Source organism: Myodes glareolus, chromosome 1 (genome assembly GCF_982192425.1).
Source record: "Myodes glareolus chromosome 1, mMyoGla1.1, whole genome shotgun sequence".
NCBI classification, from domain to species: Eukaryota; Metazoa; Chordata; class Mammalia; order Rodentia; family Cricetidae; genus Myodes; species Myodes glareolus.
Window position 1 is genome coordinate 33,269,582 of NC_142026.1, and position 24,549 is coordinate 33,294,130.

A 24,549-nucleotide genomic window follows, 5' to 3' on the forward strand; every position below is an offset into this window, starting at 1 on the left:
GACAGAAACTGTAAACACTGTAATACTATCAATACTTGCAAATACTCAAGTATTGTTAAATTTTAATTAAAAACAGGGGGTGGGGTGTAGCACTTAACCTAGCATGTGTGAGGTCCTGGGATTATCTCTAGTACTCCCATCCCCTGTGCCCCCCAAAAGGGAAAGAAACTAAATCAGGTAAGATTCCCTCCATTCATCAAAAATGGTAAAACGATGCTAGGTAACTGGAAAGAGATGAGTCTGTAGCTAAGGACATGAAGTGCTTTTCTGGAAGACCCAAGTTCAGTTCCTAACATTTGTGGGTAATTCGCAAGCACATGTAACTCCAGCTTCAGGGGACGCAAAGCCCTTCTCTGGAATCCATGGACAACTGTACTCGTGTACATACACATGTAATTTAAAAATAAATGTTTTTAACATTGGTACTAGTGAACTTAATTCACATGTGTGTGTCATAATACCCATCGCAGCCACTTAAAGCTGCACAGGAAAATACACTGACAGCCCCAGCAGATGTGACTACAGCTACAGTTGCATGCTACCACATCTGGCTGATGCCAGTACACACCTCAAAGGATGCTCAACATCATTCATTGGCAAAACACTTCTGAGACCATTCTCCATGACTGTAACAAAACTGGCAAAAGAAAAAAGGAGAGGCAACGGCTTTGGCCACCCTGAGATCCCACAGACTTCAGTGAGAGCAGACGTGTGGCATCTCTCACTAGACTAGCCCACACCACCATATTGTTAGAGACGTGCCGCCCGCTTTTAGAGTCACCACAGTGGACAGAACACGGTGGGTGTTCTTTGAAGCTTACCTTCCCAAAGGAATGTGCCATTCCTTAACAAATCTCCCATCCCCGTGATGAGTCTGTGTACATGGTTTGAATCAGAGTTCAGGAAGGACAGTGGTGCTTTCCCTGTGTAGGAAAACACATGACTGACTAGTATACAAAGCACCAAGAAAAAAATGGCCGAAAGACACTTAAGGAAATGTTCAGCATCCTTTTTCATCAGAGAAATGCAAATCAAAACAACTCTGAGATTCCATCTTATACCTGTAAGAATGGCCAAAATCAAAAACACTGATGACAACTTATGCTGGAGAGGTTGTGGGGAAAAGGGAACACTCCTGCATTGCTGGTGGGAATGCAAGCTGGTACAACCAGTGTGGTGATTTCTCAAAAAATTAGGAAACGACCTTCCTCAAGACCCAATAATACCCTTTTTGGGTACATATCCAAAGGATGCTCAATCGTGTCACAAGGACATGTGCTCAACTATGTTCATAGAAGCATTGTTTGCCATAGCCAGAACCTGGAAACAACCTAAATGCCCCCAGACTGAAGAATGGATAAGGAAAATGTGGTATATTTACACAATGGAGTACTACACAGCAGAAGAAAAAAAAACGACATCTTGAATTTTTCAGGAAAATGAATAGAGCTAGAAAACATTATTTTGAGTTAAGTAATCCAGACCCAGAAAGACAATTATCACATGAACTCACTCATAGGTGGTTTTTAAACATAAAGCAAAGAAAGCCAGCCTACAAACCACAATCCCAGAGAATTTAGACAACAATGCGGACACTAAAAGAGACTTACATAGATATCATCTACATGGGAAGTAGAAGGTAGAAGAAGACAAGATCTCCTGAGTAAATTGGGAGCATGGGGACCTTGGGGGAGGATTAAAGGAGGAGGGGAGAGGCAGGGAGGGGATCAGAGAAAAATGTAGAGCTCAATAAATGTCAGTAAAAATGTATAAAAATTTTATGAGTGTTTTGTCTACATGTATGCAAGTTCACCAGTGGCTGTAAGCGTCAAAAGAGGATCAGATCCTCTGGAATTGGAATTATATAGATCGTTGTGAACTGTCGTGTGGGTTTGGGAACTCAACCTGGTTCCTTGCCTTAATCTCCTTCCAGAATGTTAACACCCCCACCCCAACCCCTGCTTAGCTAATGGCTTTTTAATTTCACTCAATCAAATCACCTGGGCAGGCGGTCCTGGGGAATCCGAAGTCTAGCGAGCACTTAGGTCTACATGCACTGGCCGCCAACCCTTCTAGGAGCACAGTCTCGGCTCCTGTGGCGCCTCTCTTTGCTCCGCGCATCCTTGCGCCTTTTGTTCCACCAATTTTGCGGCGACAGTTGAAGCTACAGGTTCTCCTATCATTGGCTAACAGCTTAGGGAAGGTGGGCTCCCGAGACACAGTACCAGGCCAGTAGCAGCCTATCCGAATCCCACATCCCGAGTACCGCGCGCTTCGTGGAGGCCGGTTAGAAGATCTGACTGCGGAGCGGCCACACAACTGTCCCCAGCTCCGCCTCACGGCCACCTGGCCCAACACAGCCAATCAGTCACTCAGGGGCGGAGGCCCCGTGCGGCTCGCGGATTGGCCGGAGCGAGGCGCGCAGCCAATGCTGATACCATGGGCCTCGAGGCTCCGCCCCCTGCGGAGACTTGGGGCCGCTCATGCTTGGAGTGACTGGTCGTGGTGACCGGACAGGCTGGCGATCAAGGGATGGATTCGGTGCGGAAAAGCGCGCGGGGTCGCGCGGAGAGCCCACCGGACAGGTGCGTTCTTCCCTCCAGGAACTAGGAGCCTGGAGACACCCGGGGGACCGCAGTGAGAGTCTGGTGAGGCCGATGGGTAGGAATCCGAGGGATACGCAGACGAGTCGGGCCACACGACCCACAGGAGCCACCGCCGAAGCTGAGAGAAGGGCACCTGCGGGTGACAGTTGTGCCAGAGTTCTCGCTCTGCCCTCCCGGGTTCCGGCGTCCTTCCCACAGCATGGGGTCTTGGAGGCTGGAGTGGGCAGCCGAATCATAATAATCTGCATTTTAAAGGAATCGCTGCTGCTTAAGGAGTAGGGTAGTGTGGGTGTGGGACAGAGAAGGACTTTGGGGACAATCTATTAAGGCCCAGATGACTGCCCGAGGTGAAAAGTGAATCTTGAGGTGTGAGCCCAGGAGGCAGCTGGCCGGTGCTGGAGACTGCAGGTGCTTGCTGTCCACAGTGCTGCGGAGACCTCCTCCCCTGGGGCACAAAGGAGCAGGGTGCTGTGTAGGTTCTGGTTCAGTCTTCCCCAACCCAGGAACGGACCCTACCCCCTCTTTCACTCTCACCCCCATCTCTTTTTCTTTTCTTTCTTTTTTTTTAAGATTTATTTGTTTATTTATTATGTATACAGTGTTCTATCTTCATGCATGCCTGCAGGCCAGAAGGCATCAGATCTCATTATAGATGGTTTGTAAGCCACCCTGTGGGGGCTGGGAATTGAACTCTGTACCTCTGAAAGTAACAGGCAGTGCTCTTAACCTCTGAGCGGTCTCTCCAGCCCCTCTTCCTCTTTTTCTTTATCCTTTCCCTACTCCTGACAAGGGCCTTGTGCCGTAGCCCGGCTCTCCTGCCTCCTCCCGCTGGGATTACAGGCTTGCCCTCTCTATTTTTGTTCCCATCTTCTGTGCCGGTGCCGAGGATGTAAACTATCTGTCTCTCTTCCAAAACTTGAGCCTCCCTGGAAGTGTTGGAACACGCCTATAATCCCAGCACTGGGGACTGAGACAGGAGGATTGTGATTTGGAGGCCAGCCTGGATTGCTCAGTGAGAACCTGGCTCATAAAGGCCTACGCGTGGCTTCAGCCCTCACTAGACATTCATTAAGTAGTTTCACTTTCTCCAGGAAGCAGCCTCACTGATGAAATGCCAGCTATGAAAATAGCTCAGCCACGCTACAGATGGGAAAGCCACAGTCTCTCGGCAGACCAGTGGGTGTGCAGCGCTTTGGGGTCTTTACTTACAGAAAGAACAGGCTTGGGGCACAGGCAAAGCCCTTGCAGCAATGGAAAGTTCACTGATCCCAGCCCCAGGGAGGTCAGCCTCACTTTCCAAGGCCCCTAGCCCTGCAGGGTTAGACTTAAAGCAAAGACAGAGGGATCAAAAGAACCTATTCTGTTGTCCCCTTTGGCTTAGTTGTGTTTGGGTTCACAATTGAGTGCTTTAGCGTGAGCCTGTTTAGATTTCTAAATCATGTGAAATAATTACTGTTTTCAGGCATGATCCTGGTAAGAACACAAGCAGATAGCTCTCCTTAGAGTCTCTGGGGCTCAGCACTCTGCGTAGTCCTAGGAATGAAGCCCCTGCTGTGTGGCAGCCTCGTTAGGGTTCTGATGACAAAGCCTGCTTGTTCCTGGAGCCACTCTTCTCTCGGTCCCTGGAGATGACACTAAGCACACGTGACTCTTGAGTCAGATGATGAATGGGGCTGCAAGGGAAGTGGGGAGAACAGAGAGCCAAGCTGGGGCATGTGGCTCCACACAAAACAGCGGGGCCTCAAGCAAGCAGATAGTTGAAGCAAAGACTTGAAAAAGTTTAGACAGGGCAAAGAAAGTGCAAGCCTGTCCCAGGGAGACCGACAAGAAGGAGCAGAGAGCCAGAGGGCGTGGCTCTTAGAGGCCATTCCAGGAGCATGGCTGGAGCTCAAGGCTGGGAGTCATCAGGAACCCCCCAGGGGAATGTGTGACTCCCCAGCCAGCCTTGTGCTGGGGTGAGATGTGCATTAGTTTGGGCCAGGCACTGAGTGACTGGGAACCATGGTGTCTCCCTCCCATCGAGAGGGAGGACGCGGAGAGCTGAGGCCTGATGCTCCACCTGGGCCTTCACTCTGGATGCAGAAGACCCCGACTGTGAGCCCCCAGAGAGCTGCTGCCCATACCCTGCCTCCCTTCCCTTTCTTCCAGGAAGGTTTATATGGACTACAACGCCACCACACCTCTGGAGCCCGCAGTCATCCAGGCTGTGACAGAGGCCATGAGAGAAGCCTGGGGCAACCCCAGCAGCTCCTATGTGGCAGGTAATTCTAGAGGGATCCGTGGCAACAAAGGGAGCCAGAGCGCTCTTAGACTTTCTTTTTCTCTTTCGATTTTATAGATCATATTTTCCCATGTGTAAAGGGACATTATAGAAAATGCAGGTATTCTGCTGCCTGCATTGCTTGACAGAATTCCCAGGAGTTTTGTTAAAGCACACTTTTAAAACACAAGCAAAACCGGGGCATGGTGGCGCACCGCACACCTTTAATCCCAGCACTCAGGAGGCTGAGGCAGGCAGATCTCTGTGAGTTCAAGGCCAGCCTGGTCTCTAGAGTGAGTTCCAGGATAGACTCCAAAACTACAGAGAAACCCTGTCTGGAAAAACCAACCAACCAACCAAACAAACAAACAAAAACTGAAGCAAAATAATTACATTATAATCTTTAAATATACAAATGTCACTAAAGTCTGCATAATGTGTTCTGTGTAAATCAGCACCATGTTACAATAATATACCTAATCTGGTTCTCGTTCGCTTATTTGGTTTTCTTTATTTGGTTATTTATTTATTTATTTTTTCTATCTTTCTTTCTTCTTTTCTTTTCCTGAGACAGGTTTTCTCTGGAGACCAGACTGGCCTCAAACTCACCAAGATCTACCTGCCTCTGCCCCCCGAGTGCTGAGATTAAATGTGTGCGCCACCACTGCCTGGTGCTGACCTCTCTCTTTTTTTTTCTTTATAATTTATTTTATTTTTATGTTCATTGGTGTTTTATCTGCATGTATGTCTGTGTAACGGTGTCAGAAGCCCTGAAACTGGATTTACAGACTGTGTAGTTTGCCATGCGGGTGCTGGGAACTGAACCAGGGCCCTCTGGAATAGCAGCCAATGTTCTTAACAGCTGAACCCTCCAACCCCTCTTATCTGATTCTTTTAGTTTCTTATCCAATATTTGAGACAGGGTTGCTCTGGGTAGTCCTGGCTGTCCTGGAACTTGCTGTGTAGACCATGCTAGCCTTGAATTTAGAGATCCACCAGCCTCTTCCTCCCAAGTGCTGGGATTAAAGGCGTGCGCCGCCACCACCTGGCCCCTATCTGATTCTTAAAGCCTGCTGTCCCTGTATAATATTAAGGCTGTGAACCACACATCTGATAGCTTTTGACTCTCATCCATTCATGTGTGCATTCCATACTGCACATTCTGGTGGCACAGAACAAGTTGCTTGAGTTGGCTCGTTCTTCCCAAGATGAGACATACCTTGAGCAGCCATTTTTTGCTGATTGTATCTGTCACCATGAGGACTATAACCTTTCAGGCTTTAATGTGTTCCCCGGAAACACTCCCCACATGAATATCTCACTGAGGTCTGTTTATAAGCCTGTGCCTCTCAAACCCCTTCCACATGGCTATCCTATCCCCATGCATTTTGCTAATGTGCTTTTAGCCATCAAGGCTGCATGTGTGTCTTGACCTTTTCCACAAAGGAAAGTTTCAGGGCTTAGGAACTCTCAGTGGATAGAGCGCCTGCTGAACAAGTCTGAAGATCTGAGTTCGGATCCACAGAACCTGTGTGAAAACCAGGCAGGTGTGGCAGGCTGCCTGTAATCCCAGCACTCAGGAGGCATGGACAGGACACGCCCACTAGCTAGATTAGCTGAGTCTGCAGGCTCCAGACCCTGCCCTGGGTTCAGCAGGAGACCCTAAGTCAAACAGACAGCACCAAGGAAGACACTTAACTTCCGGCCCCCACACATGTGCACCTGTACACGTGAGAACATGCATGCACAGCACATACACACGCAAACACATGCACAGTCACGCAAAATGAAGTAGAATAAATGTGAAAAGAGTAAAGGCAGAGAAGGAAAGTTTGAATTTGTTTCTAGGGTTGTATAAACTCTGGTCCTTTCTAGTTTGCTTTTGTAATATAGAGTTTTAGATTTGAAGTTTTTGGATGATAATTTGCTTCAGGCCAGTAGAGAGAGGACAGCATTCCACAAGATCTTACAGACTTGGAGCTATGCCTTGCCTTCCTGGTTAATGTTTATCAGTGACGATGGCAGGGGCCTTGCACCCAGCCCTGCCTGTGCTGTGGATGAGGGGGACTAAGAGGAGCCACATTAATGGTGCTTGATTAGTCTGAATGCCATCTAGGGGACTTCCGATGACCCACGCCAGCTGACTCTGTCACACAGGGGATCCAGCTCCGGGTCTTACTAACAATGTGTTCCTTCTCTGGGCTTTTAGTGGGTTTCGTACCGATGCTTATTAAAAAGCTCAACAGCAACTCGGCGACACAGACTCCCAAGTCAGATGCTAGCCACTCATTAACTTACCTGTTGACTCATTTCTGGACCTGTGTCACCTGTGGTATAGTCAGACTTCTGATAGGATAACTAATCTGATTCAAGAAGACGGGGGGCAGGGGTAGCAGGGGAGCTGGGCAAGCAGTTGGGAAACTCTTCCTGGCGAGTGACGGCCCCGCTGCTTTCTGTTGACATCTGAGTAGAAATGCCCAAAAGGGAAAGAAAAGAAAACTGGAGATCATTCATCCCAGGGTTTTGTTTGTTAGTTTCCGAGCCAGGGTTTCTCTGTGTAGTTCTTGCTGTCCTGGAACTCACTCCGTAGACCAGGCTGGCCTCGAACTCACAGAGATCCGCCTGCCCCCACCACCACACCCACGCCCCGAGTGCTGGGATGAACGGTGTGCACCACTACCAAGATGTTTCGCAGCATTCAGTTTTAAAACCTCGAAGAGCTTGCTTGCACTGAGGCTCCGTGGGAAGAGTGTGAGTGCTCCAGAGGTATCCTGGCCTGACTTGTAACAGCCAACAGCAGCTGGACGTGAACTGGGGAAGTGGGGAGGAGTTTGGGCCGAAATAGATGTACAGCATGGGGAAGCTGCCATGGACCCGGCATCAAATTTGGGAGCCACCGGTGAGGAACTGGGCAGCAGCTAGGACACCTTATTGATGGCACACGCCCTCAGTCTCCCGCTGTGTCTCCCAGCACTGGCCTGCAGTGTGAGAGAAGGCCCTGACTGGCTTGGTGTGTCACGTCCGCAGCTCCTCTCCTGGTCCCATCTTGAATAGGAAGGTGGGCAGCGAGCCATAGTCCCGCCTCTAGCATCCAGTGCGAAAGCACAGTTGTCCTGGAGGAGCTCATAGCTCCATCACTCCCAACAGGGCTGTCCTGGGCTCTCACTGAGCTCCTTAAGTCCCAGTGGTGGCCACTGACTTGCTAAGTCTCAGTGTGGCCCCTCTGCTGAGGCCCTGCCAGGGGGTAGGATAGTCTACTCACCCAGGTGGAAGTGCTTCCTTCTAGAATCGCCCCAGTTCTCAGCTCCCCTGTGTGTGGTCGCTCTGCTAAACATGGAATTGATAGCAATGGACTTGTTCTTTTGTCTCTCCTCAAGGTAGGAAGGCCAAGGACATTATAAACACAGCCCGGGCGAGCCTGGCCAAGATGATAGGGGGGAAGCCGCAGGACATCGTCTTTACTTCCGGGGGCACCGAGGTAAAGCTGCAATCCCTTCGCAGCACTTTAAGGTGACATGGAGTATGGGAGGGGTTTGCTCTTGTCATTTTAGAATCAGCAGTGTTTGACTTTCTCTCTCATATTGCTCTGGGACTCTCTTGCCATTTCCTAAGTTGTTTGTACGGATGAGTTTGAGGTTTCACCTGTCCCAAAGGGACTCGAAAGAAACCTGGAAAGAAGCCACTGCAAGGGGCAGGGGCAGTGGTTGGCTGTGGGTCACAGTCTGCTTCAGCCATAGCAGTTTTTAGATTAAAAGTGAACTGGGTTTTTTTTTTAAAATAAAGACTATTTATTTATGTTTACAGTGTTCTGTCTGCATTTATGCCTGTAGACCAGAAGAGGGTACCAGGTCTCACTATAGACGGTTGTGAGCCAGCATATAGTTGCTGGGAATTGAACTCAGGACCTCTGGAAGAACAGCCAGTGCTCTTAATCTCTGAGCCATCTCTCCAGCCCCCTGAAATGGGTTTTTGATGCCAGTAATGAGCTTCTGCCAGGCCATAAAACAAAACAAAACAAAGCAAAACAGGGAGGTTAGAGATGTCACCTGCAGCCTTGCAGACCTTCTGAGGAAGAGGCACTACAGCAGGCACACTTGCAGACTGGAGGACGTGGGCTCTTTTTAAAGCGATCTGTAGACTCCGTGCATCCTCCCTCAAAATCCTGACACCCATCAGTGGACTGTCCCAAACTAACTTCTATGGAAACTTCCAGCAAGACTGCTGGAAGACAGGATAGTCTCCAGACCTGGTCTATAAGAGCTCTGGAAACTAGGCAGACGCATTCGGCAAGGACAGACATGGTCAGAAACAGTGTGCCAGCGTAGACTGGCACTTGCCCTATGACTAGGGCCACACACCCTGCCTGCTCAGCTCAGGCTTGGACAGCTGTTGTTGGCACAATAGTAGGGTGTAGATTGTCATGTGACTGAGGGGGCAGCATGCAGGACTGAAGAACACGTGACTGTAGGGAACTCTTCCGGACTGTTCAGTCTCAGGGACCAGGCGATGACTTCTGCTTCTCAGCATGCAGAGACAGCTTCCAGCTGCTGCCCCCCACCCTGGGCAGTGCAGGGTTTCTCAGCGCAGATGCTTGGGGAGCCAAGGCAGGAAGATCACGACCCTGAGCCAAACTAAACAGAAAAAACAGTGAATTCCGTCACAACAAAAGTCACAAACGAACTTTGAATCATCCAAGAACACTGTGAGGAAAGAGAAGGGGTAGCAGGGGAAAGGTGTTTATCACCCAGAGCTGATGAGTGACAAGCGCCTGGGACAGTTGGGGACTCGCACAATTTACTCACAGGCAGATAATACAGTCAGCAAATGAGTCAGAGGTTTGAACACACACAGCACAGGAGAAGCCTACGACTTTGTCTTGACAGCCATTTGGGGGTTCAAGTGGCCAGTGCAGAAGTGTGGACAGCAGAACGCTCCTGCAACTAGCAGCCAGCTCACACCTGGGGCCACTGTGCCCAGACTTCAGCCTCCAGCAGCCAGCTCACACCAGGGGCCACTGTGCCATGTTCCCAGAGCATGCTGCCATCTCGAGTGGAAGTTGGAAATTACTGTGAGACATTCACCCACTGAGATCATGCCTTGTTAGACTGCCATTCCACACAAAGGTTAACAACTTGGGAAACTGAGGCAGTGTACATGGGTTGGTTCAGAAAGCATTTTTTTTGTTGTTGTTGGTTTTTGATTTTTTGGTTTTTCGAGACAGGGTTTCTCTGTAGTTTTGGAGCTTGTCCTGGAACTAGCTCTTGTAGACCAGGCTGGCCTTAAACTCACAGGGATCCGCCTGCCTCTGCCTCCCGAGTGCTGGGATTAAAGGCGTGTGCCACCAGTGCCCGGCTCAGAAAGCATTTTTGGTAGCTTAGCCCAAATCTGGGGAGCCCAAGCCTCTTCCAGAGCTATACCCCCTAAATGCTAATCACTGGGCTAATGTACCCCAGAACTGGACAGGTGGTGGTTGAGAAAAGAAAGTCATAGGGACGCTGAGTGTGCCGTTAGGCCCCTGGATTCCCTGCAGGTCACTGCCACCCCTCCCTGCCCTGCTGCCCAGCGGGGTCTCTGGGCCTTGATTTGGGGCCAGGTACTGTGCAATGCCGTGAGCTCGGAAGGCAGGGGTATATTTTAATTTTAATTTGACTTTCGATTTTTACTTTTTTAATTTTCATCTTGTTTCTGTTTGTGCAAGTGTGTTCCCCAGTTTGTCTTCCTCCCTCCAGGCGGGGAATTCCCCTTCCTGACAGGTTTATCTAAGATCAAGGTTTGTGCTTACTAAAAAAACAGGCACACTTGAAGTGAGCCCTAGGGTATTTGGAGTTTGGAGACTCTCTGAAGGTATAGGCCTGTCAGGAGGTTGGTGCTCTGGCTTTTTCCTTTTAAGTCAGGCACAAAAGAGTAACAGGTGAGGGGCTCACCATCTCCACTTTGGTGAAGCCTCTCTCTGCTCTCGCCTCCATTGGGAGCTCTGGTGAAGGCGCGCTCTCTCTCTGTTGTGTCTCCACAGTCGAATAATTTAGTAATCCAATCTATGGTGAGATACTTCCATGACCAGCAGACCCTGAAGGGGCACGTAATTGACCAACACAGTCCTGAAGAGGGGGCCAGGCCCCATTTTATTACTTGCACGGTGGAACACGACTCTATCCGACTGCCCCTGGAGCACCTAATGGAAGAGCAGGTGGCAGGTGAGTGGCCATGGGGACTGGCCTAGTCCTCAGTGACGGGGACAGAGAGGCCGCACAGAGCCTGGCTCACTCCTCCTAATGATGAGAAGTATTCTGATCTGGGTGTGCACCACATTTGATCAGCCCATTCAGAAGCTGATGGCCGTTTGCTTGCAGCCAATGTGAATAACGCTGCCCTGAGCTGCTCTGTGGGAGTGGGAGTGTGGGCGGTTCCTGTTTAGGGGCTTACACCTAGGGGCAGAATTACTGGGCCATACAGAAACAGGGTTTGACAGATTCTCGGGTAGACGTGATCAGCCTTAACCTTTGCTTTCCAGTGTCACCATCTGACAGCACCACTGGCAGTCTCTCGTCCCTGTCAGAGCTTCTGTCTGTCTCCTCTGTCATTGTCGTCATGGACTGTGCCTCTGTGGGGTTTTGGCGCCTAGCATCTTCTCATGTTGTCTTGGCTGTCTGTATAGATCTCTTCTGTAGGAATGTCTACGTGTGTTCTCGCTTGTTTTGGGTTTTCCTTTTGGTGTTTAGTGTTTACTGGAGATTGATAGCACGCCAGTTCCGCCCTAACGGTGCCTTTGTCCCCTTGCCCTAATTTTTATTGGAGTGCCTATCTTTTTATTGACTTATGGGAATTATGCATACATTTGACACAAATCAGCAGTTTTGATGAAGTCAAATTGTTTTGCTTTCATTTTGTTTTGTCTCTGAGTCATATCTAAGAAGGCTTCAACCTGCCCCAGATCATGAAGATTTAGTCCTGTTAGGAGGTTTTCAGCTTTGGTTTTTACAATTAATTAAGTCTGTGGTGCACAGTGAGCTAGGAGGAATTCATTTCTTTGTATGAGATTGACATTTTGTTTCCTGTTTTGAAAACTTTATTTTATGTGCGATAGTACGGTCTACATACTAATAACCTGTAATAGAATGATTTGATATAGCTTTAGTTAACTCCTTGCTTCCAATCTTTGTGTCCTTGAATATGATAAATTGCTCAGAAATGGGTGGTGACCGTGATTAGAGACAGTCATAAGGCCCACCCAGACATCTCACAGGACCCATCTGTGTGTCCCTCTAGTGTAATGGAAACTGGCCTGGGTATTCCCAACTTTGGTTCACAGAGGGCAAGGGCACCACAGCATGATATGGTGATTCTCTCCAAGCCCTCAAGCCAGGAATGTCCTTTGGGAGCACCCATCAGCTGTCCCAGATGGGACTAGAACGAGGAGGCAGCTCCAGCCTCTGGGAATCACCTTCAGATGGATTCCTTTGCTGGGTTTCGTCTGATGTCTGACTGTATCTGGCCCATGAGTGCTGGCCTGCTGCCTGCTGCCTGCTGCCTGCTGCCTGCTGTCCGTCCATCTTTTTACCACACTAGTTTATAGGAATTGGCTTTTCTGGTGTTAGTGTTCTTTTAAATAGTTTCCCAAAATATGAGTGAATTTTCCTACAAATTTCTGCTGAAGGAAATTTAATGAATGTGTCTCATGGAAGAACAGGACATATTGAAGAGGGCTTGCCTTTTCTTTCTTTTCTCTTTTTGGTTTTTTGATACATGGTTTCTCTGCATAGCCTTAGCTGTCCTGGAATTAGCTCTGTAGACCAGGCTGGCCTTGAACTCATGGGTGGAGATCCACCTGTCTCTGCCTCTCTAGTACTGGGAATAAAGGCATGTCTTTTCTCTTTCTCATACACTTGTTTGTTTGTTCTTTCTTACTTTTTCTTTTCCTTTGTTTTTTTTTTTTTTTTTGAAGGGGAGCATGGTTGATGTTATCTCTTCTACACAGTTATGGCAATGCAGAAATCTGCCCTAAGAACCAGGGGTTATAAAGGGCTTGCTCAGCCTGACCGTCCTTGTCCAGGTTCCTCTAAAGAGTGTCTGTCTGGCCAGGCGGTGGTGGCGCATGCCTTTAATTCCAGCACTTGGGAGGCAGAGGCAGGCAGATCTCTGTGAATTCAAGGCCAGCCTGGTCTACAAGAGCTAGTTCCAGGACAGGCTCCAAAGCTACAAAGAAATTCGGTCTCGAAAAACCAAAAGAGAGAGAGAGAGAGAGAGAGAGAGAGAGAGAGACTGTCTGCTGATGGGACAGCCGCTATTAGACTCCACCAACTGTAGGCAGCCTTTGGCTGGAGTCTTTTCCAATTCTGTGAAACTTTCGTCATTTGTCCCTGGAAAGTCCACTCCTTGCTCTCTCTGCCTGGGCGTGTCTGCTAACGCACCTCTGAAGATTTTGCCTGTTGCCATGGCGCTGTCGGCCTCCTGCAGCTACTCACCACCCGAGCCCCGCAGTTGTGAGGACAGCCTGAGACCTGCGTTTCTCATTGGCAGCACCTTAAATTTCTCTTCTAATATTTTCTGAACTTGGATAGCACATTCCTTTTTTAAGAAATGTAATTATGGAGTTATTTGCCTGGCTAACCTTAGGGTATGTGTTTTGTATCTCAGAGGTCACTTTTGTCCCAGTGTCGAAGGTGAGCGGGCAGGCAGAGGTTGAGGACGTCCTGACGGCTGTCCGCCCCACCACATGCCTCGTGACCATCATGCTGGCTAACAATGAGACTGGCGTCATCATGGTGAGTCAGCCCTTTCCTTTGCAAGGAGACCTCGGGGGAGCAGGTGCTTGGCTTGGGATTTCCCTGCACCTCCACTCGGCCTGTTCTTTTCGTGTCCTTGAGTTCTGCGACTTTGCTCTGTCTCCTGCCGCTCACCTCATGTCATTCATTCCGTCCCCATCAAATCCAAACCGCACACTCATTCAGCTGCTTGCCTCCTCCCGCTCCAGCCTGTCCCTGAGATCAGCCGACGTATTAAGGCCCTGAACCAGAGCCGGGTTGCCTCGGGCCTGCCCCGAGTCCTCGTGCACACAGATGCTGCCCAGGCACTGGGGAAGAGGCGAGTGGATGTGGAGGACCTGGGTGTGGACTTCCTGACTATCGTGGGGCACAAGGTATGTGTGCAGGGGCCGCCTGCCCTCCTCCTCGGCACAGCAGAGTGGAACCCTCAGCCCCGCTATCCCTTCCTGCTTAAGTCACTGTCGTCACCTAGTGAGCTCCAGGTGCCTGTCAAGGACCAGGTGATGAGAAGCCATGACAGCCACTCAGGAAGGGCTTTGTCCTCAGAACTTTCAGTGCATGTGTGGGACAGGACCAGTAACAGCCAGGATGATGCCTGGCAAGCCAGGACCTCAACCAGAAGGGGCCAAGGGAGGACATAGCGGGCTCTGTGGAGGGTTGAATGGCAGTGGGTTTGGTACACAAAGAGTGTTGGTTGCAGGGGCCTCATCTGCCCATGTAGAGGTCCCCACCAGCGTGGAAGAGGTGGGTCCAGGAAACTGTGACTTCCTTGGTTAAACTGTGACTTGGTTAAACTATGGCTTCTCAGCAGGAAGGTTTGGTCTTAGTGGTTCCTGAAGGCGCAGTACAGGGACAAGGTCATAGCAAAGACCTTGGCTTTCTGGCAGCATAGTCCTTAGCTGGTCCCTAAAGGCACACACAAACTGGCCTGACACCATGACCCTTAACCCTTTGCCTCATATCACTGGGGGGCATAGAGTCATGTGTAGGAAAAGCCCTTGGCCACCTCTTGTTCTAGCCCCTTCCCTTCACAATCCTGTTATACCATTATACCGGAACATGAGTCCAGCACCTACCCTTCCTCAGGCTGGGGCTCTGTCCTGCACCTGGGGGTTCCTGTGACTCTGATATACCACAGTGGTGACAGACAGACAGACAGACAGGCCACAAGGAACCAGCAGGATGGCGCTCCCCCAAACACCACTGCTGAACCTCTGACACTCAGACACAAGCGGAACAGGTCACCAAGCAGTTGCCACTGAGTAAATGACTGGCTTTCCCTTCCAGTTCTACGGTCCCAGGATTGGTGCTCTGTATGTACGAGGGGTCGGTAAACTTACCCCCCTGTACCCCATGCTGTTTGGAGGTGGACAAGAGCGGAATTTCAGGCCAGGGTAAGGTTGAAAGCCTACAAGCTTCTGCCCGGCTGGCCACACTATGTCCCGTCTCTTCGCCGTTTCTGTCACCCCCAATCAGAATTGCTACTGACTGATTTCTACAGCGGGTCTCAGTCCTGCAGTATCTTGGGGTGACTCGGAGCACGTGATAGGAGTTCTCTCTCATAACTACTTCAGGGTGTTGGATTCCCTGCATGCTGCGGCGCTCTGTTCTTCTTTAAAGTAGGGGCTCAGTAGGTACAAAAGGGGCCGTTTTCCTTTATGAGAACCCCAGGTCTCCATTGCATACTTGGTGTTTTAACCCCAAATCCGTGCCAATACCACCTTTGTTAGAACGTCTAAGAAGACGGGGAGACAGAAACAATGCCATGGCGGCTCCTTGGCAAGTGTTCCATACCCAGAACCAGCCTAGAAACAGTGGTAAGGGAAGGCAAGAGCTGCCTTGATCTAAAGCCTGCAGCTAGCCAGCCTGCAAGAAGAAACACTAGGCATTATCTGCTCTAGCCCATCCGTGTAGGACAGTGTGCTGTCCCACACCAGCCATCACCAAACGGACACTCAGGCTTCCACCCACATGGACATCCACAGCCCACGGTGGTGTCAGTAGAGACTCTAAAGAGACCCTGGAGTCTCCACCCATCAGTAACAGAACACATCCTCTTTAGATATCAAGTGAGCACAGCCCAAGGGAGAGCTGTGGTTTCTCCATCCCACGGGCAATGTTTGGGATACACACTCTTTCCCTGCAGAGCAGAGTCAGAGCAAGCCAGGAAGAGCAGAAAGGTTAACCAAGATGCAAACTCTCATGACGTGTGAAAATGGCCAGGTTTCATGCCAAGGACTAGAAAGATCTTAAATTTAAGGGAAGAAAACATCAATGGATCTCAACCCCAAGAAAACTATGAGATGCAGTGAATCTTGGGCACACTTGGAATGCGCGAACCAGATGGAAGTTGCCTTCTGAGGATCCAAGCGGACCTTCCGCATCTAGAAACTGCAGTAACCCGCGTAGATATGTGGGCAGACTCACCAACGGGAAAGTGAGAAAAAGGAAAGGAACCTGCACTGAAAGGGGGAATAATAGACAGGAGACACCAGGAAAAAGACAGAGCGTCAAGGACCTCTGAAGCCATCAAAAACGGTGTGACACACGCGTCGGTCAACTCCCCACAGAGAAGACAGGGGACAGGCCTTAAAGGGTCACCTGAGAAAACGGCCAGCCCTGGTGGCGCACGCCTTTAAGCCCAGCATTCAGGAAGCTGAGGCAGGTGGATCTTTGTGAGTCTGAGGCCAGCCTGCTCTACATAGTGAGTTCCAGGACAGCCAGAAATACAGGCTGAGACCCTGTCTTGGGAAAAAAAAAAAGAGAGAGAGAACCCCAAAATAATAATAATAGTGGGTGACCAGTCTCTCAAATTTAGGAAGAGACATAAGCAGAGATTCAGAAAGAGAGGGGCACAAAACAAACAAGCAAAAAAAAATCAAATAAATAAAGAAATGTATGCCGGTGGAATAATGGGAGTCTTGAAAGCAAACAAAAAGACAGCATCTGATGGACAAGGGGAAAACACTTGGAATGACATGGCTTTTACATCTGAAGGGGTGGAGACCAGAGGAGGGTTGTGCACATAGCTGAGAGAAATTAGAATCCCACACCTGGGGAACAGGTCTTTACATCTAAAGAGGAGATCAAGGTGTTGCCAGATGAGGAGAAACTGAGGGAAGCTGAGGCCAAGTACAGCAGGCAGCCCTTCTCCTCTTGGGCTTCTCTGAAGCTTAAAAAGATAGTTGATAGTTTGTGAAAGATTAGAACACTGTCTGATATGGTTACCAATGTATGTAAAGAAAGCATTTAAAATGATTGCATAAAGGCAAAGCTATAGAAAAAGGGATATTCCTATATTTGTTTGTCATTTTTAGACAGGTCTAATGTGGCTCAAGCTAGCCTTGAACTTCTGACCCTCCTGCCCCAGCCTCTCAGGGTCTACAGGGCATATTCACCATGCCTGACTCGATGTCTCGCTTAGCTGGTAAAAGGATAAAACCAATAGTCTGAAAAGTTTATTAACACATAGTCATATATGTGTCTTAGTCAGGGTTACTACTGATGCGGCAAAATACCATGACCAAAAGCGAGCCGGGAGGAAAGGGTTCATTTGGCTAACACTTCAACATCATAGTCCTTCACTGAAGGAAGTCAGGACAGGAACTGAAGCAAGGCAGGAGCCTAAAGGCAGGAGCTGATGCAGAGGCCATGGAGGGGCGCTGCTTACTGGTTTGCTCCCCATGGTTTGCTCCCCATGGTTTGCTCAGACTGCTTTAGAACCCAGGACCACCAACCTGGTTATCACCCACAATGGTCTAGGCCCTCCCCCATCAATCACTAATTAAGAAGATGCCTTATAGCTGGATCTTATGGAGGCATCTTCTCAATTGAGGTTCCCTCCTCTCAGATAACTCTAGTGTGTGTGTATGTCACTTGACATAAGACTAACCAGCACAATATAATATAGTAATATAATACATATAGTCAATATCCACAGCCTCTGGGGAAAAAAACTTTACAAGGAGATGAATAGGTATATTCCCAAATTAAAACCTAAAAAGTGTGCAGTACCTCACAAAAGCAGAGTTTACAGAAAACATGAGAATCTGGAAGTATAGTTCAATGGTAGAACACTGGCATTGGTAGAATACTCAATGGTAGAACACAGCTCATAACAGCATACCCACAGTTGGGAGCAGAAAGGAAGAAGCGAGGAATGCATGCATACTCAGTGCTTGGAGAGCTTTCTCCACTCCTCCCTCTCTCTCTCTCTCTCTCTCTCTCTCTCTCTCTCTCTCTCTCTCTCTCTCTCTCTCTCTCTCTGACAGGGTTTCTCTGTGTAACAGTTCTGACTCTCCTCTCCTGAAACTTGCTCTGTAGACCAAGCTGGTCTCTAATTCACGGAGATTCACCTGCCTCTGCCTCCTGAGTGCGGGGATTACAGGCATGCTCCACCACCTCCACTCTTAGACAATCCAGGACCCAAATTCAGGGAATGGTGCCCCCCACAGTGGACTGAGTTTTCCCACATCAATTAGCATAATGAAGACAATACCTCCCATGCCCACAGGCCAAGCTGCTCTGCTTAATTCCTCATTAAGATTGTCTGCCCAGATAATTCTAGATCGCAATCAAGTTGACAAGAATAAAGAACTCCCCAAACTCAAAAGACAATCAGAAAATGAGCCAAAGACATAATGGGCAACCTCCCCAAGAGGTTAGGCAGCTTCTAGGTATGCAACAAAGTATCAGATGTGAGAAATGCAAATTAAAACCCTTTGAGAAGCTCCTGTGTCCCTTGCCTGCCAGAGTGGCTAGGATAAAAAGTGACATGGAATACTGGTCAGGATGCAACAGTGTCCTCTGGTGATCAACAACCAGCAGACAGCAGCTTTAAAGCACACTTAGAGCTGGGCAGTGGGGGCGCATGCCTTTAATCCCAGCAGTCGAGAGGTAGAGTCAGGCAGATCTCTGTGAGTTTGAGGCCAGTCTGGCCTATAAGAGCTAGTTCCAGGACGGGCTCCAAAGCTGCCCCGAAACCCTGTCTTGAAAAACAAAACAAAACAAAAGTTAAAACGTTAACATTGGTTTTTCCTTACTCTCAGGGCTGGAAAGGGTCCGGGTGGAATTGTCACTGTGGAGAGCCAGCATGTGGTGCTTGCACAGGACCATTGCTGTCCAGGCTGTGTGTGTGTGCACTCGCACACTGTGGTCCAAGGCTGCTCCTGAGCACCTGGAGGCCTTTTTCTAGGAATGACAATGTGAGGCACTTTAGAACAACGGCACGTAGCCGAGGACATTCACTGATGTCACACCTTGTCCCCTGCAGGACCGAGAACACACCAATGATAGCTGGCCTCGGGAAGGTAAGGCCGGTGGGCTTGGCCGGGTGTCATGACCCCAGGAGTGCACTGATTAATGAAAGCCCAGAGTTTCCTGTGTGGAGCCGGAGAACTAGAGCCAGAAGTGGTGTACTACAAGTCCGAGCCCTTGGGAGGTGGGGGCAGAGGACTGGGAGTTCCAGGGAACTTTGTTCTTTGCGGTAGGGTGGATTGCTCCTGCTTAGCAGTTAAAAGGGAAAAAACTAGGCCAGTGAGCCGGCTCTGTGGTAAAGGCCCCCAGACTGATGGCCTAAGTTTGCTCCCTGAAGCCCTTTAGTCCTCTGACCTCCACATGCGCTATGTCATATGCAAATGCACACACACACACACACACACACACACACACAAAGAGAATAGCTTTTAAAGGAAAAACTCCGAGTCTCTTCCAGAAGGAGAGATAGCACCCTGGCTGGTCCACTGTTGAACTGTGGGGTGTGAGGTGTGAGGCGCCCGGGTCAGGTGTGGGACTGTTGGCCTGTCTCCTCTGGAGCCTGAGCTCTGCTAACTCTCAGAAACTGGGCTGTGCAAGGGTGGTCACATTGTACCCACAAGAGGGACAGACAGACAGACAGAGAAACAGAGGCACTGGTCATCAGCTCACTTTCTTCTTTTGATTTAGTCCGGGACCCATGGGGTGGTACTGCCTACATTCTGGGTTGGTCTTCCCTCCGAAGTTAAACCTTGCTGGAAATACCCTCACCGGCATGCCCGCAGTCTGTTGCCATAGTAATTCTAATGCCCGTCTAGTTGATATTGAAAAATAACCATCATTCTCATCATCCCAAACTGTCCAGGTCCCTCTGCTTTCTCTGGCGTGCCTCCCACTTTCCAGGTCCTTGCTCTCAAGGCCGGGAGACCTCCTGGGGCACCTGCTCCTCTTCCATGCATCTGAGGCAGCAGCTGTGACCGTCTCCTCCTCTAGTGCCAAAGTGTCTCTTGTCTGTTTTCATGGCCCACAGCACTAGACGAGGTGGTTCTTGTCCTTTGTTGGGCAGCTGCCATGATTTCTGTGGGCCTCTTGTATAGCAGTTAGCATGATCCTAACATGTTACAGCATGTCGTCTCAGTCCCTTAATAGATTTAATTACATTTACACCAGGCACTTCCATTCTTCTCCTGCCTTGCCGGGGCCTGCGGGCATCACCTTCACCAAAGTAGGCAGCTATCCAAGAGACCCACTGTCTTCCCTGCAGGTAGAAACACCCTACCTATTCTTTGGTGACTATCTCATCGGGGACCTGTGTGGTGTCCAAGTTTTGTCCCTCTATGGAATGACAGTCCTTAGGGCCTGAGATTCCCGCAGGGCTTATTTGCTGTGTTGCCTGTGACACCTGGAGCCAGTCGGAGCACCTGGTGACCCTGCTGAGCACCTGGGGCAGCTTGGCAGCTGCAGAGGCACAGGAGCGGTCAGGAAAGGTTCTCTGCAGCTGTCTGGTCCCTTGACTCTCACACATCTCTGTGTCCCCAGGCTGCTGAGCTCGTGAGTGAAAACTGTGAGGCTTATGAGGCCCACATGAGAGACATCCGGGATTACCTGGAGGAGAGACTGGAGGTGAGCGGGACCTGCTCATGTGGGAGAGTGCCAGTGGCATAGCTGGGACCAGCCACTATCTCCCTGCGAAGGAAACTCTGGGGGAACCCAGAGAAACAGTAGGTCCTGGAAAAAGAAGGGGCAGAACTGGGTGCTGGAAGTTAGTTGGCATCAGACACCCCAGAGAGGGACCGGGACCAAGTAGGAGTGTATCTTTCTTGTAGACACATGGTTGTGTGTGAAGAGTGGGTATGTTTAGTATGTTCACTTGTTCTAGCTTTGGGATCCATAACCTGTCTGTCCCAATAGCTAGTATAACAAAATAAACACATGCTGAGATTCTGTTTCCAAAGAAGTCTAGATATCAAACAGTTGCTGGGAGAGGGTGGCTCTGAAGGAATCACTGACCATTTCATGGTGTGTGTGTGGTTTGGTTTTTAGGCTGAATTTGGTAAGAGAATCCACCTAAACAGCCGATTTCCAGGGGTGGAGAGGCTTCCCAACACCTGCAACTTCTCCATCCAGGGGTCCAAGCTTCAAGGTGACTACCAATCTAATCCCGGTCCCTGTGTGTGTTGGGGTCTGAGCCTGGACCTGCCCCTGCCCTCGAGTGTTCCCAGCACAATGCAGTTGATGTCATTAGCAGGCATTTTCCTGGGCGACTGGTGAGCTTGGCTAGGACTGATAGCGGACTACGCAGGCCAACCTGTCTTAGAAAAGAAAGAAAGTCAGCCCAGGTTAGACAAGCTGCTTCTGCTCAGGATTACAGGAGAAGAATGCAGGGGCCGCTGTGACAGCTGGCTGAGGGCAAAGTGCAGGCATGTTCGGGAGACATCTTCCCCAGAGCCGTCAGCTGACCCCAGCAGGACTGACACACCTCAGCTCCCTGAGAGCCTCAGGCCATGACCCCAAATCTGTGTTTCACTCGGGGGCTTCTGCAGGAAGCTTCTGACTTTTCCCTTTCTTTCTTCCTTTCTTTCTTTCGTTCATTCGTTCTTTCTTTCGTTCTTTCTTTCTCTTTCCTTCCTTCCTTCTTTCCTTCTTTCTTTCGTTCTCTCTTTCTCTCTCTCTTGCTCTTTCTTAATTTTCTTTTCCTTTTCCTTTTTTGTTTGTTTGTTTGTTTTTTGTTTTTGGAGACAGGGTTTCTCTATGGCACTGGCTGTCCTGGAACTCACCAGGCTGGCCTTTGCCTCTCGAGTGCTAGGATTAAAGGCATGGGTCACTATCAATGCCCAGCAAAGATTTATTTGTTTGCCTGTTTGTTTGTTTAAATGTATTTAAGTGCTGTTACATGCTGACTGCAGGCCAGAAGAGGGCATTAGATCCCATTATACATGGTTGTAAGATACCATGTGGGAGTTGGGAATTGAACCGGCGTCCTCTAGAAGAGCAGTCGCTATTCTTAACCCCTGAGTTGTTCCGGCTTTTGACTTCTTGGAAGAGGCTGTCCCACCTTATCTCCCTGGGTCATAGAGAAGCCTGCTGTCCTGATGGAACATGATGGCCGCTGAAGTGGATTTGCTTGCCCTCCTCACAGACCCCTAATGGAAGAAGCCATCTCCGCCTTTGCCAGGGGGCAGCTGTGCCCAGTGATGACCTGTGTTGATTTAAGTGTGGCAGAGGCTCTTGGTCTAACTATACTAGCAGTTCTACAGTTTTAGGGTTATTCCCGGGCTTGTGAGAAAGGGGCAGTGTGTCCTGGGTGAACACAACAGTAGGGAGTTAACCTCAGCACTACCTGCCACTTCACCCCATGAGTAAGACAGCCTGTCAGAGTGCCTGTGAGGTGGGTGGTTAGAATACCATTTTCAAGTCAGTCTTAGGAGGCAGAAGAGGGTTGGCGTTTCTGTAGCTGGAGGAAAAGGGAAGTCATTTTCCTGGAATTCTGCTTGCACTGGGATTCAGTGGGTGGTGGCAGGGAACCAGACACAGAAGGCTGGGAGGGATGGGAGATGACCCAAGTCCTGCATCTAAGGACACATGCTGTCTTCATAGGATACATGGTGCTTGCACAGTGCCAGACACTGCTGGCCAGTGTGGGAGCTTCATGCCACTCAGATCATGAAGACCGGTGAGTATTCTCAGCTACACCCAACTCTCAGGTGGAGGTGGTGGCGACTCAGGGCCTAGCCCCTGAGCTGCAGACCGTGGAAGGGGAGACGGGTTCTGCTCCTGGCTGGGAGATGATACGGGTGCCTGTGGATGGGAGTGAAGCTGGGTGAATGGGCTTGGCAGCCAGCAATCAATACTAGATCCAGAACCGGCGGGATGGTACGTGGGCATGTGAAGGGAGTACAAGAGGGTCCCTGTGCCAGCCAGCAGAGGAGGACAGGGCCAGGCTCTCAGGAAATCAGTGCTTCACAGAAGAGAGAAAGGATCGATAGAGGGCAGACAGTGCCTGGAGTCTAGCACCTGGTGGCCGAGGCTCCATCAGGAGCAGAGAGACTGAGGCCAGCTGGAGAGCCAGGGCAAGTGGAAGGTACAGACAGGAAGGGCACAGGGACTGCCCCAGTGACACACTAGATGGCATTGTTCGGGGAACATTCACCATGATCTCAATACAGGAAAGTCCAGGAGCCAGGGCTCTGTGCAGAGCTGAACACAGCTGGTGGATGCATGGGAGGAGGCAGTGTGGCTCCCCATCTGGATGCCAGAGAGAATGGGAGAATTAATTTACCACTTTAGCTTAGAGTAGGCTTGGAAGAATGTCTGGGGACAGGAGGTGAGTGTCAGCAGGCCATGTAGCTGGGCACTGGGGGGGGGGGGGGGACACAGCACACCCTAAGCTTGAGGATCTCAAGCCTGACCTTGGCTGAGAGGTCAGAGTCCAAAGGAGATCAGAGTCCTCAGCAGCAGCCAATAATTCTCCTCTCCTGCAGGCCATCCCCAGTGCTGCTGAGCTGCGGGATCCCCGTGGATGTGGCCCGAAATGCACTCCGCCTCAGTGTGGGCCGCAGTACCACCAGGGCCGAAGTGGACCTCATTGTGCAGGACCTGAAGCAGGCTGTGGCCCAGCTGGAGAGCTAGGGCTAGGGCTAGCAGCTGTTCTGTCCCTCGGGGGCCAGCTGAACTTTGGCCACTAGATCCATAGGAAACCCCCTGTGAAAGTTCCTGGCCCTAAGTTGTCCCCTCTCAAGAGCTGCAGTCAGACAAGTGTCCTGCTCGGGGGCAGAGGAATGAGGGCTGCCTGTCACACAGAACCCCACTCCAGCCCCGTCCTTACAGGCTCAGGACACCAGTGCCACATAGGACTTCCCCGTCACCTCCTGCCAAAGCAGTGTGGGAACGGAAATGTTCCAAGTGTGGGGCAGCCTGTCGGGGACTACTGGCCCCAGAAATCACTTTGGCCTGAAGATAAAATCCAGTCTCTGTCCATTATCACTTAGCTGCTGTCGGGGAAAATAGGAAACCTGGTTTTGTCTTCACCCATGGCCTCTCCTGTGTTCCCACAGAGCCTCCCCATGCCGCCCTCCTCTGGCCTCTGCTGTCACTGCCCTTCTGTCTCCCAGGCCGAATGATCCTCCAGACGAAGCCTCATGCCTGGCAGGCCCTTCCTTTTCCCTGGAGGTCACAGTTCACCTTGCCACATGTCCTCTCCCTTCCTTCTACTCAGGGATTCAACCAATGTGGCTGACAGGGGGGCTGGTGTCTGATCTTAGTCTTGGCCAAAGTGGGAGATTTGATCATTTCTCACCCAGCTTTAATTTTAATTTTCCATGCAAAGGTTTCTGCCATCTTGAGGATGTGGCACACATTGTACCAGTATTTACATAGGCATATCTTCTTGAATGTTCTTAGCATGTGGGTCTATGGTCCAAAGGATGACACACTTGTGGAAATTAAATGAACTAATAAACTATGTCTGAGATGTCTTGGTTTCTTTCTGGTGGTGGTGGGGAGAGTCTCTGTTTTGCTGTTCACAAGGCCCATGTATTCTTGTCTGTCTGTCTGAGCAGAAGGGAAGGAGGTTCCTGGTATATCATTGTAAAATGACACCAAGTGCTTGGAAGGGACTTCCAGTAGACTGGGAGAGGTCCCCAATCAGCATCCACAGGGAGAGGCCATG

The 24,549-nt window shown here is 50.0% G+C and overlaps 1 protein-coding gene across 2 annotated transcripts; it reads left to right on the forward strand.

The window, feature by feature from the left end:
* The first annotated feature begins 2,447 nt into the window (after positions 1–2,447).
* Scly (selenocysteine lyase) lies at positions 2,448–24,351 on the forward strand. 2 transcript variants are annotated; one of them, XM_087905472.1, is made up of 12 exons: positions 2,448–2,585; positions 4,755–4,867; positions 8,244–8,344; positions 10,880–11,060; positions 13,501–13,628; positions 13,838–14,002; positions 14,916–15,022; positions 18,901–18,937; positions 20,421–20,504; positions 20,925–21,024; positions 22,479–22,554; positions 23,363–24,351. In XM_087905472.1, the coding sequence occupies exons 1-12, from the start codon at positions 2,533–2,535 to the stop codon at positions 23,508–23,510; spliced, it is 1,293 nt and encodes a 430-aa protein (XP_087761598.1). In that variant the 5' UTR covers positions 2,448–2,532; the 3' UTR covers positions 23,511–24,351. The 2 variants fall into 2 exon arrangements, with proteins under 2 accessions (XP_087761598.1, XP_087761597.1); XM_087905471.1 differs by having other exon boundaries at positions 2,454–2,585; positions 8,248–8,344.
* Positions 24,352–24,549: the final 198 nt, after the last annotated feature.